Source organism: Rissa tridactyla, chromosome 2, assembly GCF_028500815.1.
Source record: "Rissa tridactyla isolate bRisTri1 chromosome 2, bRisTri1.patW.cur.20221130, whole genome shotgun sequence".
In the NCBI taxonomy this organism is placed as follows: domain Eukaryota; kingdom Metazoa; phylum Chordata; class Aves; order Charadriiformes; family Laridae; genus Rissa; species Rissa tridactyla.
The window spans coordinates 14,894,491-14,914,877 of NC_071467.1; the positions used below are offsets into that span (position 1 = coordinate 14,894,491).

Below are 20,387 nucleotides of genomic sequence, written 5' to 3' on the forward strand. Positions count from 1 at the left end.
GGAAGTAACACTTGCACTTGGAATAAGGAAGTCTATTCCTGCACATCAGAGTGAAAAGCTCCATCTTCTTATTTATGGCTTACCTTGTCCCTGGGCATCACTGATGAAGAAAGCTGTGACAGCTAAAAAAGCCAAGAGGAAACAGCTCTGTGTCTCATACCGACAAAACATCTTCTTTCCCTCAATACACACAGTATCAGCAGATCTGAAAACACATAGAACAAAAAGATTTATTAAAGCTACAAAGATAAGGCATCCACTTCAATGAAAAGTGTGGGCAAAATCTGGATTCCATTAAGAAAAATAGGAATTTGCCACAGACATCATTGCAGCCAAGATTTCATCCTGACAGCAGTTTTACAACCAAAGCATGTTTTACCTGAAAGACACAAAGAATTTGGACTACTCAACAGTTCTGAAAATTCAGTGCATGTAAAGAGAAAATTGATATTCTTTGCTGAGCTTACATGCGTACTGGAAATAGAGTTTGCTATGCATAACGAGGTAACATGGGTGTCTCTATACAGTCCAGTGTTGCAAGCATCAAGATACTTGTGGTAGAGAACTCTGAAGCCCTCAGTAACAAAGTAGGAGTAAAACTGTCATCTACTTTATATCCAGAATGGCATGTTAAATTATGTATTTCAGGATTCTGTAATAAAAAAAAAAAAGACAAAACTGCTCTGCAAGCCTACCATAAAATAGGAAATACATATACTCAATAACCCCAGTGAAATAATCATTGATCAGTTCAACTGAGCAATTTTGCACATCAGTTGTCAAAAAATGCAGAACTTTGTCCTAGGGAAACACAAGCCCTCTTCTCACTGTCCTCTACAGCCTACTCTGATTTTCCTTTTTCTAGCTTATTGAACTTATTCTGTGCACTCTGTTGTACTCCCTGACACTTTCAGTGACTAAAGCAGACACGCCTCAGAAGGCATGCAGTGTATCAGCTGAGTAAGCACTAATTCTATTTGTAGGTAATGCCATGGTCAAAAATATTTACTCTATCAGTTAGGAACATCAACACTTTGGAGTACAGCACTATATGAGCGTTCCAGGTAGTCTTAGGTGAACTAGTTGGGTTACAGGAAGCAATTCTGATGCCAAAGAACAAGTTCTAGACAGGGTAATTTATCTGCTCACAGAAGCCAGGTTAAAAACAGTACAAATTTCAATACCTGAACTTGGCCTTTAGCACTTTCCAGTACAGTTATTCAACATATAGAGAAGTACCTCTCAAGATACATCATGTTCATAACATTGTTCTTATAAATGTTTATCTACCACTCAACTTTACTGCACTAGTTTTAGCCGATTTTCTGGGCCAGGAATAAGAATTTCTGCTGCCCTCTCCTGTTAGTATTTAACGGGAGAATTAAATTAAGATGAATCATAGTTGATTTCTTACTGTCAACAGAGTCAACATCTGAAGGTTTACTTTGGTAGCTTTTGGTTTATGTATTTCTGTTTTGCACACCCCTCCCATTTACCTTCCGTGTGGTTTTCTCTAATATTCCCAAGATACCATCATTGAAATTTGCCTTCCGTGTTTTCATTGTCTTCTGAGTAAGGCACAAAGCAAGTGGTTCAACCACTATATAACACAAAAGGCAGGCTGAAGTACCTCAACCATTATTAAACAGATAAGACCTACATCTCCTTCTCTCTTCAAGTATTTACAATTTGCCAGGACTTGGAAGGTCTACCGTTGCAAATCCCAGTCATGAATGCTTCATGTACCACCTAGAAAAATATAAGGGGCTTAACCATTGTGAATTCCATTCCCACAGAAGGTTACCTAAGTTTTAGACAAATTACCAACAAATTTCACACTACTTAAATGTATATTTTGAATCCTTCTCTTACAGCATAAACCACCCAAGACAGAGGCAAATAGCTAAATCCAACAGCAAAAATGTGCACCAAAACCTGCCTTAGGACACATCCTCCAGATGGAATTCAGAAACCTGAGCAAAGCGCCCAGGTTTCCTCCTACATGAGCACAGAGCCAGACACCCAAGGACTGTATCCAGACCAGCCAGCATGGTCAGCAGACAGTTGCCTAGTGACAGGCAATAGGAAAAACTAAGACAGTTAAGCCTTAAACAGTCTGAAATACATCCCTTGTGTGTCTTACATTGGGTATCGAGGCTTCCCTCCTCACGCAGGAATACAACCTGGTACAAGTAAACGCAGACTCTTCAAAGAACAGCATACACCTCATTCTTCAATGCAGTCACTACTGACAGTGTGTGGGTTTCTTTCCATGTAATAAACTAGACATTACAATATTCACTCACAGTGATGGCTCAATTCCCCATTTGATATAAACCCTCCTCCCAAATAAGGGCTATAAATACTAACTGGCAGGTAATCCTTCGTAGAAACACTCTCCACTGCTGCTTTGAGACACAAGCCATTGCACAGAGAAGGAAGATTTAACTGGGATACATACAACCGGAGCTGGATAAACTAGGCACAAGTTCACCTCCGCAATGACCCGCACTCCAAGGTTCACTCAACTAGGACAGGTAACCACCCGTCTGCACCCACCTTGTGGCTGACATCAGGGAATAAAAAGAAATAACCTCTTCCTCCTGCTTTTTATATATTTCACCTTTTACTAACTAGTTGGTACAACAGTGATTTGACAGAACAGCCCTGTCAGCAGAAACCAAACCCTCCCAAGGCGAGGGCCCTGCCCATGAGGTGAGCCCCACTCCCACCATGCCCATGGCTCCTCTGCCGGATGGGCTCCAGGGTGGGATCCTGGGCAGCTGCCCTGGGCCTGGCACCAGGGCACGTTCTCCCGAGGGAACAACCTGCCTCCGAGACCTCCTAACCCGGCAGAAACCCCAGGCACATCTCCGTGCTTCCCACCGCCCGGGCTGCAGAAGCGCACCCAGCCCAGGTGAGGAGGCACAGCCCTGGCACCCTTCCGCACGGCAGGCAGAGAAGCGCTGCCCTCCCGAACGGGAGCCCGGGATTCATTTCTCCTATCTCATTATGAAGCGGGGTGGTCCAGTGCACGCCCCGTTGGGCGAAACGAAGACCGCGACCTGCCCCCGCACCACCGCGGCCTCGAGGGATCCGCTCGGCCCGCCGCAATGGCCGCCGCCTCCACAGGAGAAGGGCGGGAAGGCAGTGCAGGGGGCCGGCGGCGAGGTGGGGACCCGGAGGCGGTGCCGGGACCCGGCAGGCGCGCTTCGTTCCCTTCTCCGCAGCCCCCGCAAATGCGGCTCCAGCCCGGCATGAGGGGCCGCGCCTCAACCCCCGCCTGCACTTCGGGCACCAGCATCCACCGGCCTCCCGTTGGAAAGCGCGTCCCCACCCTCGGCAAGTTAAGATAGGGGCAGCGCAGAGCTCGTTGTTGCCGCCGAGCTGAGGCGAAAGACTGGCCCTGTGAGGGGCAAGGACTGCCCGCCGGGTACCTCTCCCCCTCCGCCGGGGGCAGCCCGCCGCGGCGGGGGCAGCCTCGCCGGGCCGGGCGAAGCGATCTGCCTCGGCGCGCCGCGGGCAGCGGCCAGACCCCCCGTTTTACAGTGGGGCTGGTTATTTTATTTTAATTAAAAGTAGGGCTTTTGCGGGAGTTTCCGAGGGGCTCCCGCCCCGCCTCAGGCTCGCCACTCCCCACCCCTCCTGCACCCAGCTCTCCCTCCGCGGCTCCGCTCCAGATGCCGCGGGGCCGGGGGGGGGTGCAGGCAGGTGGGTGGGAAGCCATCCCGATCCCGAGCCCCGCGGGATTTAAGCCCCCGGAGCCGACCAGCCCCAAGCGCGCCTCGCCCCAGCCCTGGAGTGGAGTCGCGGCGGAGCTCACACCAACCTGTGCGGTCATCGGCGGGGGGGTGGCCGCTGGGCTTCAGGCGGGGCTGCGGGCGCTGAGGGAGAGCCGCTTCCCTCCCCTCCGGCCGCTCTTCCCGTCGCCACGCCGCATCCGATAAAGCGAAAGGGGTAGAGAAAGGAGGCGGGCAATTATAGAGCAGAAGGTGGAAAGAAGGAGGGGGGGCCAGAAAAAAAAAAAAAAAAAAAAAAAGACGATGTCTGCGATCCAACCCTCCGCCCCCGGGCCCGGCGGCGGGGGCCGGCCAGGTGCGCGGGGAGGCAGGGCCGGGGCGGGCCCGGGGGCGGAGGGGGGGTCCCGGGCAGCCTTACACGGCAGGTGCTGTGCCTCTCGGTGTCCTCTTTCCTCCGGTTTTTGCTACCTTTTAACTCATTTTCCTCTTCTCGCCTTCCTCTTCGTTTGAAATGATTGAGAAGGTGCCTGTTCCGGCTCGGAATGCGAGTGTCCCCCGGTGCCGGGTATTGCCATGTATGGATTAATGATTCATCGGGGAAATATTTATATTAAAGTGTTCCAGTAATTGTCTGGCTTAGCATAAACCTGCATTAAAAACATCGTAGTATATATGCACGTTTTTGCCATATGCATAGACATTGGAATTGCGGAATCTATATTCGTATAGAAATACGAGTTACCCCGTGGTATATTCTACTGAAATTACAATTGAGGTACTGGTAACAAAGTGCCAAGAATTTAAGAGGTGAATGAAAATATTCATTACAATGTGCCTGGTCATCTGTATAAAATTGCAAATGACTGCAGTTAAGAAAGAGCAGGCACAGGTGAGGCAGAGATGTGCATCCCTTTTTTAATGTCAGTGGGAGCCCCTTCCCGGGAAGAGGAATGCAGTCAGTCCCGGGGAGGTGACTGTGACTAAACTTTGCAAAACAGGACCTTCTGTTGCCAAGTAAGGTTCCTAGTCCTGCAGGCTCTTGTCCAGTCACAGTGCACAGCTATCTTTCCTCTGAAACTGCAGAAGTGTTTGAGCTTTAAATAAACTCTTTTATGTCCGTTTGTTTTCTATAGCAATGGTTTAAAGGAATTCCTAGATCTAAAAAGCATCCCTAGATCCCTCTGCAGTTACTCTGATACACTGCCAGCTGTGTGCAGTGGCTATCACTTTGTACCAGTCAAGAGGAGAATAGCTTGCAGGATAACGATTCCTCTGAAGCAATAAGATGTTCAGATCATTAATGCTAAATGTGATCCATTTTGTACCGTTTCAGTCCCTAATTTATGTATTTAGCTAAACAATAATGTCCAGAAGACAAGCAGATGAATAGGTCTATTTGCAATGCCCTTGAAGACTCAGTAAATGTAGAAAGATAAATCAGCCTAATCTATGACTGCTTGCTGGCTTATGTATTTCGTGGCAGGACAAGAAACGGCCTGCCAAAGGGCGACTCTGACTCCCCCTCTCTTTTTTTTTTTTTCTTTTTTTTCCTTCCTCTTTTTTTTCCGGATTTATAATGTAGTATACAAAGTCCACGAGCACCCTCCTGTGGCTGCATCTAGTCACAGTACTGGGACTCACAGTAAAAAGTCTTGAGGATCCCACAGACCGATAGATTCTGTAACTCTCTGGAGCCTTCAAATGACTTTATACTTTAATTTTTAATTACCTGTTTGCATCCACAATGAAACTAATATTTTTAGTTTATGCAAAGTATATGTTTTCAAGGGTAACAGCTGATTATATTAATATCAGTTTATTTTCCTGATTTACGATGCTATTTTTACACTATTTGTCCCCTTTTTTACAGTGAATCATGCTTGTCACCTTTGAGCTTTACTCAGCTTCCTCTGGAGAGCACAGTAGATCTTGCATAATTCCAAGGGAGAGCTCATGTTGTTCAAAAGTTCAAGCTAAAAGTTAAAAGGTAAAGCTTCCCTGGAAGAATTTGTATAAGTTGCACATCTGGAAATAGAGTAAGATCACAATACGCACAATATTAATGTTCAAATGATTTACCAATATCTCCTTCTCGTCTTTCTTCCAAAAAAGACCCCACAGAGTTTTGAGAAGAAATTTGCTGAATGTGAATTGGCCCCATGAATTTACCTTCCACTATTTTGAGTTGTGATTTCAAAAGAAATAACATTGATTTACAGCCACCACATTTTAAAAGTATTCAAACCAACAAGATACTGTCCATTCTTTGCTTGGCTAGTATAGATTCCATGAAATTTCCATAAATAGGATTACATGGGAATGATATTGAAAACGCAGCTGGAAACAATTCCACTAATCCAAGGCCAGTGCCACAAATAACAGAATTAGCGCGGGCTGGTGAGCTCAAAGTGAACTGGGCTGAATATCTGATAGTGCAATTGAACCAAGTAATGGATCACTGACAGCAGTACTTGTGGGAACTGAACAGAAACAAAAACAATGGATATTTTGGGTGCCTGTGGGGAAGAATTTTGCTGTAATTATCAATCCTTATCTTTTTTTAATATCTTCTGCTTTTTAGAATACCTAGAATATTTTTCTGACTTTTTCTGATATATTAATAAATGCAATGCTAATTGCGGTACCGTTTTTGACAAGACTTTTGTGAAATAAGAATATCAAGTTTGGGGAATATTTTTGAATTGCAAATAATTAAAAACTAATCAAGTCTTGTATTATTTTATTACAATGATGTTTTTAAAGGTGACTAGTGTTTTCATATCCTAAACTAATGTATCTTACAAAGAGATGTACATTTTTAAATGCCCTCTTTCCCCTAGCATCCAAAATCTCCAGTCATATTCAAAGATTTTGACTATGTATATCCATATCCATTTGACTTGAACTAGTCCCTAGGCCTAACAAAATTCCTAGAAATACTTTTTTTCCTGCTTTTGAAAGAACTGAAGAACACAAAGACAGAGGTAATTGAAGTAATACTTGAGGTAAAGCATAGGTGACTTTTGCTTTAAATTTTGTAATTCTTATTAAATATGATTAAATAAATTAAATCTTATTAAAAGTTCATATTAAATATGTAATTCTTATTATATAAATGTACATACAATGCTCTTTGGAAGGGGGTTTGCCAAGATCAGTCTGTCAACGCTTGCAATAATTAAGTGATTTCTGTAGTCATGTGCTGAGAGATCAGAGAAGGACTTAGGACTGTGTTCTTCCCAAATTAAAAACACAAAAAAGACCTGTTTTAATGAAAAATGTAATTGTGATACACTATCTTTTACATATTAGCCATGCTTGCTTTTCAAAGTTTCTTGTCCTCAGTAGTTAAAACGATGTCACAGTTATTTTGTGATACGAATATGCAGTGAAATGTCTTCTGAAAAGGGTAGTTATGTTTTGTTAAATGTTTTTTTCCTAGTGACTTACTTTGTGCTACAGCTGTTTCTCTCTTATCAGCCCCACAAATGTGGCTTTTTACAGCTCTGTTTTTAGGCAGGAACTGCCAGAATAGTCCAGCTTTGCTTCGTTATCGGTTGGCGTGTCTGATGAGTCATTTTCATTTCCTTGATACATTTTAGAAGATTTCAGTGCTGTCAGCACTTTAGTGAGCTGCTAGGTTTATTCATCTGAAGCTTATTACATATAATGAGGTAAGTGAAAGGGATCCGTAGGAAGCCAGATTGATGCCATGGCCATTGAAGTGTAACTGTTCGTGTTTAGTGTTGGTCCTGCTCCTCCAAATGTGCAGAGAAAGGAGCAAAACTAGCAAAGGGAGCATAGGGAGATGGAAATATACAAGTATTTCTTGGTCATTTATTTTTCTGTTCATCTCTCAGTATGAGGGTTCCCAGAAGGTAACAGGAAGAATGATGAGTTTAGTGTTTTGTAAAGTTAGGTTGTCATTTTGCATTCTAATTGGATCCTTTTAGATTTGTGAGGTGAAATTCATCTATCCTGGGTTTACACTTAAACATCTGAGCTGGTTGCTGAGCTCTTTTCTGGCCAATGCTGAGGAACAGACATGTTACTTGTATGATCCTGGAGACACGGGTGGGAGCTAAGCTCCCTCTTCTTAGCCTCTGGCAAGTGTAGCTTATCCAGATCCATTTAGGGAGAGAGTTCAGCCACACATTATAGTCCATGACCAGCAGGGAGGCTGAGTTCAGCCTGCCAAGAAATTAGCCCCAGCCATGGGTGTAATTCCTACACCCATAGCCTCCCTGCAGGTGCAGTGAAAAGGCAGTCCACCAGAGAAGTGATGTTCTCCTCTCTGATGCGCGTATGTGCTCGCACAGTAGGGGCCCACCTTACCTCACTGGACATGAAGGGCTCACATGTGCTTGTTCTCGCTCAGGCTGTGAGGAGAAGGAAGAGTTTCCTGGTCTCTTGCTGGGCAGTGTTCTGGATCCATGAGCATTACACAGGATCACAGACTCACTGAGGTTGGAAGGCACCCCTTGAGATCATCTAGTCCAACCCTCCCTGTTGAAGGAGGGTCAGCTAGAGTAGGTTGTCCAGGGCCATGTCAAGTTGAGTTATGAGTATCTCCAAGAATGGCGACTCCATAGCCTTTCTGAGCAACCTACTCCAGTGTTTGACCACCTTCACAGTGAAAACAAAAAGGGGATTTTCTTGTGTTCAGGTAAAATTTCTCATGTTTCACGTTGTGACCATTGCTTTTTACCCTGTTTCTTGGCACCACTGAGAAGAGTCTTGCTCCCTCTCCTTCCTTCCCTCCCATCAGGTGTTTATGCATATGGATAAGATCTTCCTGAACTTTCGCTTCTCTCAGCTGAACAGTCTCAGCTCTCTCAGCTTCTCCTCTTATGAAAGATTCTCCAACCCCTTATCTTTGTGGCCTTTCACTGAACTCACTCCAGTAAGTCCATGTTTCTCTCGTACTGGGGAGCCCAGAACTTGACCCAGCATCCAGATGCAGCCTCACCAGGGCTGTGTAGAAGGGAAGGATCACCTCCCTCAACCAGCTGGCAATTATCTCTCCCATGCAGACCAGGAGGTTGTTGGCCTGCTTTTCTGTGAGGGCACATTGCTGGCATAGCTTGTCCACCAGGACCTCCAGGACCTTTTCTACAAGGCTGCTTTTCAGACAGTTGGCCACCAGTGTGTACTGATGCCAGGAGTTATTCCTCTACGGGGGCAGGACCTTGTGCTACCCTTTGCTGAACTTCATGAGGTTCCTGTTGCGCCATTTCTCCAGCTTTCTGAGGGGTAGCACAACCCTCTGGTGTATAAGCCACTCCTTCCAGTTTGTTACTATCTGAAAACTTGTTTGAGGTGCACTCTCAAGCATCGAAAAAATTAAATATTATTGGCTCCAGTCAACCCCTGGGGTACACCACTAGTGACTGACCTCCAGTTGGACTTCATGCTGCTGACCACAACCCCTTCAGCCCAGAAATTCAGCCAGTTTTCAATTCACATCACCATCCACTTATCCAGCCTGTGCTTCATCAGTGTGTCTATGAGGAAGTTATGGGAGAAAGCATTAATAAACAACATTGCAGTCAAAATGCAAAATCTGTAATCACTGCTCCCTCTTGTTCCCAGACTGCGTGCCGAGACTTCATCATCCGGCCCAAGAGAGCGCTGCACTTGATGGGCAAATCCTGGGAGACTGCCAGCACGGAGGCAAGAGGCAGGAAAGAGGAAAGACCAGACTTTACAATGTTTGGATCTACCAGCAGCTGGAAATAGGTAGGCAGAAACACGGCATCAGTCTGGCAAGAGGGAACATAGATTTCTTTTCACTGATTACGCTGCAGTGCAGATTAAGTTGCAGCCCACCAGTGTATGATATAAAGCAGTGAGGAAAGGGTTCCCCCCATTTTTTACTGAATAAGCAGAAGACCTACAGATTCTGGCTGTCTGTGCCAGAAGTAATTTTCTTTGGAATGAAATCCAGGCTGAAATGAATATATAAACTCAGTAAGAGCTGGAAGCAATACCATGGTGGTCTCTGTAATATATACCTTGAGTAATGAATACAAGAGATGTCTGGAACAAGGAAGAATTCCTTTCAAAATAACATGTATCTTAAGCTATTGCCTGAGAGAAGCAGAGCTTTTTGTTTGTCTCCTATTGAGCTTCTTGTCTGAGCTTCTACCCTATATACTCCTGAACACTATAACTACACATCTCTGGTCTGCCTCAGTGTACTTTAAGCACTTTTCTAATACACGTGTCCATGAGAGGAAAATTCTTGACAAGTGGAGCAAGATTTGTTAAATGCTGTCCAATGATCGATTTTTCCAGCTTGTTGATTAATGTAAAACTAGGAATTTTCAGTTTTTCTTATTTGCAATTTTTAGAAAAGCGTGTCTGTTCACTAGACTGAAAAATCATTATGGAGTTATATTCTAGAATAACATCACATGACAACACACAAGTTATTTTTGCCACTGAATAAACACCTGAACAAAACTCTCCTTTAAGACAGCAATTTGTTCACAGATTTTATTCATCTAAACTGTTTTCTTTGGTCAGTTTTAAACAGCCTGGTTCTCTTTGCTGCTTTTGTTTTAAGGGATTTGAAGTGGATGAAGAGATTCAGAGAAGGGTGCTTTGTTCCCCTACATATTTTTAAGCATTACAATTAGAATTTTCAAGAACAGAATTAGTTTTCCAATATTTATTTAAGCATATGTTAAACATATAAAGTTAGCTTTCCACACATAAAATATTGAATTGACCTTAGCAGAAATTTTATGAAAGAGAAATGGTACTGCGATTTGTATTTGCCAAAGAGAAAGCTGTTATTGTAAAAAATCGTAGCCTGTGTTTCAAAATAATTTTATACAAAATGTAAATAAGAAAGCCAAGAAAATATGAATATTTTATTAGTTGCAAACAGCTCTATAAAATTAACCCCACTCAAATACTCACTGAAGAAATTCAGTATGCCTTCCACTTTTGTATTTCAGGAGCATTTAAGCAGCTGAAATAACTGTCGGTAAATTATTCCAATAAACATCAATACTAAATATCAGTATACCGGAAATCTCACTTTATCAGGTATGAGAAGGAGAATTTACATCAGTTTTAAACATTTTTTTCAGTTGTGAAGCAGTAACAGATGGGGGCAGTCTTGGACAAAAATCTCTTTTTGTATTAACAAACCTCTGTCTTTCTAGCTTCTGTGTATCCAAGTACTATGCCTGCTAAAAAACCCCCAACTTTATTAGTCCCCGTGCTTTGATCTACATCGTAAGAGTCGAGAAAGGGTCAGCTGTGAAGACCTGTATTACTCAGCTTCTGTGCAGAAGGGCTCCGCTCAGCCAAAGACAACTTCTATAAAGCTCCTCTATGGAGAAGAAGGTGCTACCATGGGATGGACTATGGTGCTGCTCAGGATTTTTGCTGAAGTCGTAGAGTAGTACCTACACTGTAGTACCTACACAGTTGTCAACGAGCTGTCCCTAAGGCTGAGATGGCCATTTGCTGTCTCAAGATATGCAAAGAATTGTTAGTATAAAGTGAGGTGTCATAGTGCCATAGAGTGGTTTGGGTTGGTAGGGACCTTAAAGATCATGTAGTTCCAACCCCCCTGCCCTGGGCAGGGACACCTTCCGCTAGACCAGGCTGCTCAAAGTCCCATCCAGCCTGGCCTTCAACATTTCCAGGGATGAGGCTTCAAGGAGGCAAAGTTTTGGTTCTTCTCTACGTGTGTTGCAGAACTAGCTCTCTGTGTTGCATACGCACCTAGGAAGTGCTTGGATTCTTCGCACTGAATAGGATTTAAGTGCCTTAACTATAAAGCTAAAAATAACAGGAAATTACACAGAAGGAAAGCAAGTGTATATACTAGCCTTAAACAAATAGCCAGCAGTAATTATGCTCCAAAGCGATTGATCTGACGACTTAAAGAATTATAGGGTATTGTGACAAAGAATGCGAACGCTGAAAAAAAAGGAGAAGCAGTAGTCTACAACCACAAAAAGCACATAACATCTCAAAAGCTTTGGGGTTGGCCTTTCCCCCCCCTCCCCTTACTCTCAACACTCTAAGACTATATTTTATGCAGTTGTGCAAGTTTTTGCAGTATCTGGATCTTGCACTGAACATCACTTCAATTCATGTTCTTCAGAAAACCCAGGTAAAAATAGGATGCTACTCCATTTTCCGGTATTTGTTCATTTCACTGTAGTGACTGAGTTTCATCTCAGGCTTTTTGACGAAGTACTGTAATCGATGTCATCTCTTTCTTTGCTGTTTCCTTTAGATTATCACTGTTTGGGCCCTATTGTAATCTTTAATTTACTGGTGGCAACCTTCATAAACGCAAGTTTAAATGTCCTTGTAATAGTGGTACTGGCCATAGTAATGTTCTTTATCTTATGCTTCACAGAAAAAAGCTTGTCCAGGGCCTGTTTAAATTCGCACAGTGCTTAAGGTAAATGAGATTACAACAGGGCCCTGAGGAAAATAAAGCCTTGAAGAGCACAGTGTTTCTTCCAGCGCAGTCTTCAGAGACACTGGTGGTATAAGAGATGTTTTTCACTATCTAGCACAAACAAAATCTCTGTCCCAAAGTTTGCAGTCTTGGAAGAATAGCCAAAATATCTGCTTTAGGCCACTGGGCTTTTCACTATGTTGATAATAATAACAATAATTCAGCACACGGAAAGGAGTTACTGCTGTTTGGAACGTATATTAGAAAGGTTTGACTTGGAGAATTAGTCCTTACAATCTGGAAGCTCTGAATGCTTTTGCACTGAGGCGCGAGCATATGAGTCCTTGTAGTAACAAACCGTATGTTCATATTGCTTCTGCATATGCTGGTTTGCTAGAGCTAATATTAGCCTGTGTAAGAGACTGAACATACAGACAATTAGACAGCAGATTAATTAAATCAAGATGGATCATGATTCTATTCTGTCGTGTTCAATTCTTTTTTCCCAATGCCAACCAAAGAACTAACTTGCCTCCCTACCTCCCACATAGCACAGGTAACTCTCCGTAGGGAAGCTGGACTATTCTTTGACTGACATTAATCTTTGGAAAGCTCCCCCTCTCCTCTTCCCTGCTCTCCATCATTTTTCAAACTCCAGCCTGGAGAGCCTACCTGGGAAGCTGAATAGGAGGAGAGTGGCGTTTGGGGGCAATGAGCCTTCCTTAGTAAAATGATTCTTCACTGGACCTGAGATATGCAAACATTTTGGAGTCTACAATGAGGGCTTGAACCTGTGTAATGATAAAAGCAATTTAGCTGGGATTTGACTGTATTCCATTAAAATCAGGAGTGAAACTCACTGGTAGGGAAGAGGGAGGATGGGATCAGCTTATTTCAAAGACAGCTATAAGCACCTTTGAAATTGGGGAAGCTTCAGGCTCAGTCTCGCACGCAGCTGCTCTCCCTGAGCAGTTCTCCACCAGGTCATGCAGAGCCGTCCAGATATCTGTCCATTACCTGCTTCTGTACTGTACTGGTACAAGAGGAACAGGCGGTAATGATGCATTTTGTTACGGACATCAACTGTTAAGCATGAAGGTACATTTCCTAAAGTCATGTTTCTGCCCTTCTCTACAGCCTGAAGTTCATTTTCTCTGCATTTTATCTGCTGATAGTTTTAAAAACTTGGGTAGTTATTGCCTGCACTCTAAAGAAAAAAAAAAGAAATAACTGGAAAAAGCAAAGACCAGCTTTGTTTCTCCAGTGTGGTACATTCTTCATATATTTTATCTTTTTAAAAAAATTCCACCCTTGGCCTTTTGCCATGTTCAGAAAGAATTACAACCACAAGATAGGGCACGTAAGCTCAGATTGCTATGTACATTCTGTTCATTTTCAAAAATTTTCCTCATAAAACTTATAAAATATTTCATAGTATATAAAATTTTCTCAGCAGAGGAACAAACAGGTGAACACCGTAAGAGTGCAGTGCTGTGCTTCATTTCTGGGTTCACAGTATTAGGTGAGAGCAAAGTGTGCCACACTTAAAGTAACCCGTTAAAATAGGTGCCTGAACAAGACTTGGTGCTTTAGCGATGCTGAATAACCACCTTGTATATCAGTGGAACAGCATAACTCTGTATTGGCGTAGTCACAATGAGCATCTGCTCTCTTTTTTCTTGTCTTTTTTTTTTTTTTGAGTGATTTAGAGAATTATCATAGTCAAGTCCATGCTTCTCACATTGAATAATACTTCATATTAAACCAAGGCTGCATTTGGTGGGCAAGTCCCGTTCAGATTTACAAAATTATTTCCTAAATAAGAGTTGTCTTTTATTTTTCTGTTATTAAAATTAACCTGCCAATAAAAGGTCAGACTGTAATTTTGCTTCTACTCTTATAGTCAAGTGTCGTTTTTGTACAGTTAATAGAATTATTCCTGACTTTCAAGTGGGTAAGTAAAACAGAAGCTCAACATAAACATTTATATTCACTATTGTCATTGGCCTCATTGCATTCTCAAAGAATTTTCAACACTATTGGTTAAACTAGTGTTAATTTTCTTCACTTGCCTAGCAAGCGTGTAAGATTTATATGGCTTTCTATATGTGATTAATGCCAGTAATAAAATTAGAATTATTGATAGAGGTAAAATTAAACATCTGAACTCTTCACAATTCACAGTCTTTTTACATGAGTGAAACCCACATTTTATAATTGTCATAGTTCAAAGAATGTTAACTTGTCATATTTACTTACAAATTCCCACTTACGTTATTTTACTAAAAATATTATATGATCTGTAGCAATACTCATTATTTAGCTATGCTGTTATTCCTTTGAGAAGGCTGTGGGCTTCCCGACGCTTGCTTTTTAGCAATAGGCAGGAATGTGCTGGACAAATCAAGCCCTGAACTGAATGTGCTCTCGAGGCTGTTTTGTACGACCGGCTTCTCCTCCAACCGCAGACTGTTTTTGTGGCTTCGCTTGGGTAAACATGGCTCTGGCTGCACGGCGCGGGGACGCTTGCGCAAGGCAGTGTTTTGCTGTTTGGCCTGCACATCCTCCCACATGCTGTGCCGAGAGGTTGTACAGCACCTTGGGAACCAGGGGCTGATCCAGCCCTCCGGCAGCTTGCAGAGTTTGGCACTGAGGCTTGCTGCTCGGAAAGGCTGGGAGATAGAGGAGCTTGGAGAGGAGCTCGGAGAGGACTTTGGAGCTGAGGAGCTCTCAGGTTGACTGCACATGATGGGAACCTGGCACACTGGTGATGAGAGCCTGCCAAAACTGAACATACGGGGTTGCAAATAAAAAATTTAAAGCTACGGAAGATTCCAAATACATGAGGGGTAATATTTTTCCACAGCCATGGAGCCCATGGGTTGCAGTCAACACAGGGGATTGCTGTCTTTCTGCATTACAGGGTGTGTGCCATGCTTCCCCTCTGAAATCCATGGAGTAGAAGGGTTGTCCAGTGGGCAACCAACTGGCCAAGGTCTTGAGAGAGCAAGTTTCAGTTCTCCTTCTCTACGGGCTTCCTGTGTGGCTTGCCTGTGTGGGTTTTACCTTCTCTGCTGTGGATCTAGGACCTCACCTGCTGACACCTGGAGAGTGGTGGATGTGGGAGTGGAGCACCTGAGGATGTGCTGCCAGTTGTAAAACCTATTGAACGTGAAGATGTATGAGCCAGGTAGCAGGGCATACAGTCACAGCACCTTAGGTAACTACTGGCGAAATCTTCAATGCTAGTGGCCCTCTAAACACCTGTGTGTGTTAACAGGTATTTTTAATGAACTTTTTTTCTATGTCAGCACCTAAATTCTCTATAAATTTCACTTTGCGTTCCTCATTCGGTTTTGGACACTGCCTCAGTCTCCCTTCTGCCACAGGGGGTGAGCAGAAGCTACCCTTCTACCAAGGGCTGAGGTGTCAAACACTGCGATATGTGGCTGACTGTGGTGCAAGGGACACAGTGGGGAGAGCCATCCCTGAAGGGTATGGGAGATATATAAATACACCTAAGAGCTACAATACCTGCCATATTGCAAGCAGTGGAATAAACCTGAGGTTTAAGTGGAAATACTCAGCTCCTGCTGCCTCTGTTCCCATCTGCTGTGGCAGCAGTAGCTGCTGCTCCTTCTTATGATCTCATTTCCCTAACGGAAGCAGGTTGCTGCCTTGCTGTGACTCCTTGGGTGAAATTAGTACTTTTCGGGACAACTTGAAAACAGTGACACCCCAAAAGCAGGAAGAGTCTGCTGAAACAGGCATAGAGTAATTATGTACAATCATTTATATGTACAGCTTACAGCTCAACTGTCTCTGGTCCCTTTGACTGGTGATAGACAATTCAGAAACCAAGATATCCTTGGGTGAGAGGCGACTTCGCAACTTGACAAAAAGCATAAGAGGAAGGGAAAAGCATAAGAGGAAATGTCCCACATTTCTTGGGACATTTAATAATAGCACATCATCACGGTCAGTTCTGCATCATACAATTGTGCAATGACTTCTCGGAGAATTGGCTGGAAAACCAGGAAGTTCTTTCCCATCAACAGCCCTAATTGAATATACAGCTGGGTAACTCCAATAAAATAACCAGGAGCAAGACAGTTGAATTAGCTGATACTAAGTGGTGGTTATTAAGGATGTCATTCAGCTGTTCACACATAGATGTCTAGTGCCATTTGAAGTATCCTACGGTATTTAAGACCTCCTCTGGGACTTAGTCTCTAGATGTGATTTCGAGGGGCATGGGCTTCCCCATAGGTCCTCTCTGTCCCATAAGAATGTTTCAAATACCCTAAAGCATCTTTGACTCAACATTGACGTGTATGCAACAGAGCCAAGCCCCTGGTTTCTGAGTTCAGATTCCAATTAGATAAGTAGAAGGAGATGCCATCACCCTGCTGCGATGCTTTTTCAGATTATCTGCAGATAAAAAAGCACTGCATTAGCCCATGTGCCAAAGGTCATCTTTGCAATTACAAGCCCATTGTTAGGAGTTAATCACGGTAACTACTGGAAAAGGGTATCTTCAAAGAGCCTTTAAAATGTGGACAATTTGACCCTAATTATAAAATTTTCATTCCAGTATTACGTGGCTTCCTGAAGATCTGCACATTAAGACAGCGTTGTCTGTGCTTTGCAAAAGAAATGGTAATCAGCAAGATTTAAGGTAAGCGTTTTCTGTGCCTTCATCTTCCAAATACAATTTCCAACAGAACCAGAAGAGAGGATATTTTACTGTAACCACGTAGGAGATGAGGTCAAGAGGCTTTATATTTAAATGATCTCTGGAATGGAATACTGATGCAGTTATCAGGAAGGTGAATCAATAACCCTCGGAAAATAATCTTAGGAGAATGAACAATAATACAATCATGCAGATACATGTATAGTGGGTAATGAAACAAAATTTAAAAAGTGTAATACGTATTTTATCATGAAAATCAAACATTTAAGAGGATAACTCAGCACCCTTTTGTAAATGCTTCTTTTAAGTATATTTTGTAATAGACAGTTTGCCTGCTGGAGTGTCATGGAAAATGAAATATTGAATTTTTTTAATATTCAACAGGATCTTGTTGATTCTGGCAAAACAAACAAAGCACACACACATCTCAAACTGCAGTAACAAACAAAAGGGTGCAGCAAGTTATCTTCAAAAAGCAGCTGGGCTGACAACACTTATAAAACAAAACAGGCAACAGGAAAACGTAACATTAAGATCTTAAATACTTTCATGTTTCTTCCTTTCCAAGTTAACCCGTAAAACCTAGCGGGTTCCAGCTGCAATATTTAAATGAATTTTCAGAAAATCTTATCTTGTTTCTAGAAATACTTTGCACTTAAAGCAGGGCTGTTAGAGCAGAAATTAAATGGCTTCCTGATCCTGCAAACTACTAAGCACTTCTTCCGAGTGCAATCACTTAGTATTTCCCAGGGTTTGCTCAACATCACGCTTAATTAAATTTTTGCTAATAAACGTGAAGAGCTCAGTTTAGCCCCACTGCTGGACTCCATCGCCAAAGCAGTTGTTCAGTCAAGGCTGCTTGTCTGCACGTGTATTTCTTTTTAGTCGATACACAAAGTGTTTGCACGCATATATAAATTTTTTATAAAGATTTTAGAAATTGCAGATATGAAAAAAGTTTTAATTACTTTACAATGTGAATGAAAATTGTTTCTTTAAGGGAAATGTTTTCTTCAGGTAGCTTGTTACCTTTGAAACAAATATTTCACAAAAAACGCTATCTCTACTATGTTCTTATCTACTGCAGTTTATGCTTGGATGTTCTGAAATGCAAAGGTATTAATTATAACTTTGTTCTTATTGAGAAGACAAGGTTAGGAATGTGAATTGTTAGTTTAGTCATAAAATTATGACATTTTTCTGCTCTGTGATGCTGTTAAGAAATGTAACTGGACAAAAACCTTTCCATACGACACCCTATCACAGCACCTGCCTGATGGGTGCCCTTCTGGCTTCAACACTCATTTTGCTTCTAATTTAAAACTATCAACAAGAATTTTAAAACAAGCTAGCTTGACTTATTTTTTTTGTTTGCAAAAACTAATGGTTTGTACATACTATGTATTTTCCAGCTACAATCTAGTAATAGTCATCATATTACAGGTTTTACTCGAGTAAAGTTCTCCCAGGGAGGGTCAGTGGAGGTTTGGCTGAGAAGTGCAGTAAGAACTAGTATTCCCTGAATTATGCTTGGTTACAAACAGGAAAATATGATTTCTGTTCATCACAAGTTCCACTGGAAACATAAGGGTGGAAAAGGAGCACTTCCTGATTGGAAAAAAAAAATAGAATAGAGGGAGAAATTTCTTTTTTTTCTGTTTAATACAAGATACTCTAAAACCTGAGGAGGAAAGCATAAATCCTGATGGTTCCATTCTCCAGTTGTTTACAGTTTGCAGTGGTTCTAAGCCCAGCTCTGGTTGGGAGGCTGCGCTGCAGCCGGGGCAGAATGGAGAGAGGGAGCAGAGGGGCTGTGGGAAGAGGGGCTGGAAAGCTGCCCAGCAAAAAAGGACCTGGGGGTGTTGGTCGACTGCCGGCTGGATATGAGCCAGCAGTGTGTCCAGGTGGCCAAGACGGCCAACAGCATCCTGGCTTGTATCAGGAATAGTGTGGCCAGCAGGACGAGGGAAGTGATCGTCCTCCTGTACTCAGCACTGATGAGGCCACACCTGGAGTACTGTGTCCAGTTCTGGGCCCCTCGCTACAAGAAAGACATTGAGGTGCTGGAGCGGGTCCAGAGAAGGGCAACGAAGCTGTTGAGGGATCTAGAGCACAAGTCTTATGAGGAGTGTCTGGGGGAGCTGGGGTTGTTTAGCCTGGAGAAAAGGAGGCTGAGGGGAGACCTTATCGCTCTCTACAACTACCTGAAAGGAGGGTGCAGACAGGTGGGGGTCCGTCTCTTCTCCCAAGTAACAAGTTGGGCCAGGGGAGGTTTAAATTGGATATTAGGAAAAATTTCTTCACTGAAAGGGTTGTCAAGCCTTGGAACATGCTACCCAGGGAAGTGGTGGAATCTCCATCCCTGGAGGTATTTAAAAGACAGGTAGACGTGGTGCTGAGGGACATGGTTTAGTGGTGGTTTTGGCAGCGTTAGGCTTATGATTGGACTTGATGATCTGAAAGGTCCCTTCCAACCTAGATGATTCTATGATTCTATAAGTATAGTAACTTTGCCTTATTTTGTTCTCTTACTTCAAGGCTTTGCTTGTATATTAGTTATCATTTGACAATAAAGCAGCAGCCAGTTCACCCATTTTCCTGAAATCTCAGGCTTGATAAACAAGCATTGCTAATTTATGAAAAGCTAGTGATGATGATGATCATGATACAGAGACCCTCAAAAAGAAACTAGCAAAAATGACAAAGAAAGCAGGGTCACCAAGACCTTCAAGAACCAATTTTTGAGCTGGAAGCAGAAAGTAGGACCACTGTTAACTAGATGGCAAAAGAAGCAGAAGAATAGGAAAGAAAATGAAATGTGTCCATAAATCTCTGTTACAGGCAAAACCGTCTGGTGGGCATGGGCTGTCCTTTACACCGTGTTCCCCAGCTTGGCCTGCGTGGGTGCAGGTAGCAGCAGGAGCAGCAGCAGCTGGAGCAGTGGGAGCATTTCCCAGTAGAGAAGGTGTTCAGCTGCCCAGGCACGATGTAGATACCCCTTTGAAGTGGCCTCCATACCACTAGCTGCCCACGTACAATAATCTAGAGACCGTTTTGTAGAGGCCTGTGGGTAGAATTGCCTTAGGAACAGAAGCAAGAAGTCGCACGTAAAAATAAGATAATTTCCTATGGCTCTAATCACCTGCAAATTCTGAAAAGAAATGATGATTATTATTTGACAAGGCCATAGAAAAGCCAGTAGGCAACTGTCATACTCTTAAGTTCAGCGAGAGCTACAGGATGGGAAGCTATGCCTGTATGGCAGCATTTTTATAGAAGAGGCAATGCAATGATTTGTGCTACCTCATGTACAGTGCCAGCTTCAAACGCGTGCTCTCGAAGATAAGCTTTTAATTTTAACTGTGTGTTTATGCAACTTGAGTTTCAACAGTACTGGAAATTCACAGCTCCCATGGACAATACGAGAATGGATACCTAACTGCAAAACAGCAGCCATTTTCCTAGCGGACATTCAGTTTGACAGTTAGAGTTATTCCCATCTGAGTATTTCTGAATT

The 20,387-nt window shown here is 42.9% G+C and overlaps 1 protein-coding gene and 1 long non-coding RNA gene across 5 annotated transcripts in view; one reads left to right on the forward strand and one right to left on the reverse strand.

The window, feature by feature from the left end:
- The window catches only part of COL14A1 (collagen type XIV alpha 1 chain), a 129,567-nt gene extending 125,599 nt beyond the window's left edge, over positions 1-3,968 (reverse strand). For all 4 annotated transcript variants that reach the window (XM_054193311.1, XM_054193310.1, XM_054193312.1 and 1 more), the window contains exons 1-2: positions 3,830-3,968; positions 84-205 (exon numbers count right to left, since the gene is read on the reverse strand). In XM_054193311.1, the coding sequence (XP_054049286.1) occupies positions 84-171 (88 nt within the window). In that variant the 5' untranslated portion in view covers positions 172-205; positions 3,830-3,968. The remainder of the gene's footprint in view (positions 1-83; positions 206-3,829) is intronic.
- A 1,640-nt stretch (positions 3,969-5,608) lies between these two features.
- LOC128905273 (uncharacterized) lies at positions 5,609-18,187 on the forward strand. Its single transcript, XR_008464812.1, has 3 exons — positions 5,609-5,727; positions 9,333-9,479; positions 16,769-18,187. It is a non-coding gene; the product is annotated as an uncharacterized LOC128905273 (long non-coding RNA).
- The last annotated feature ends 2,200 nt before the right edge of the window (positions 18,188-20,387 follow it).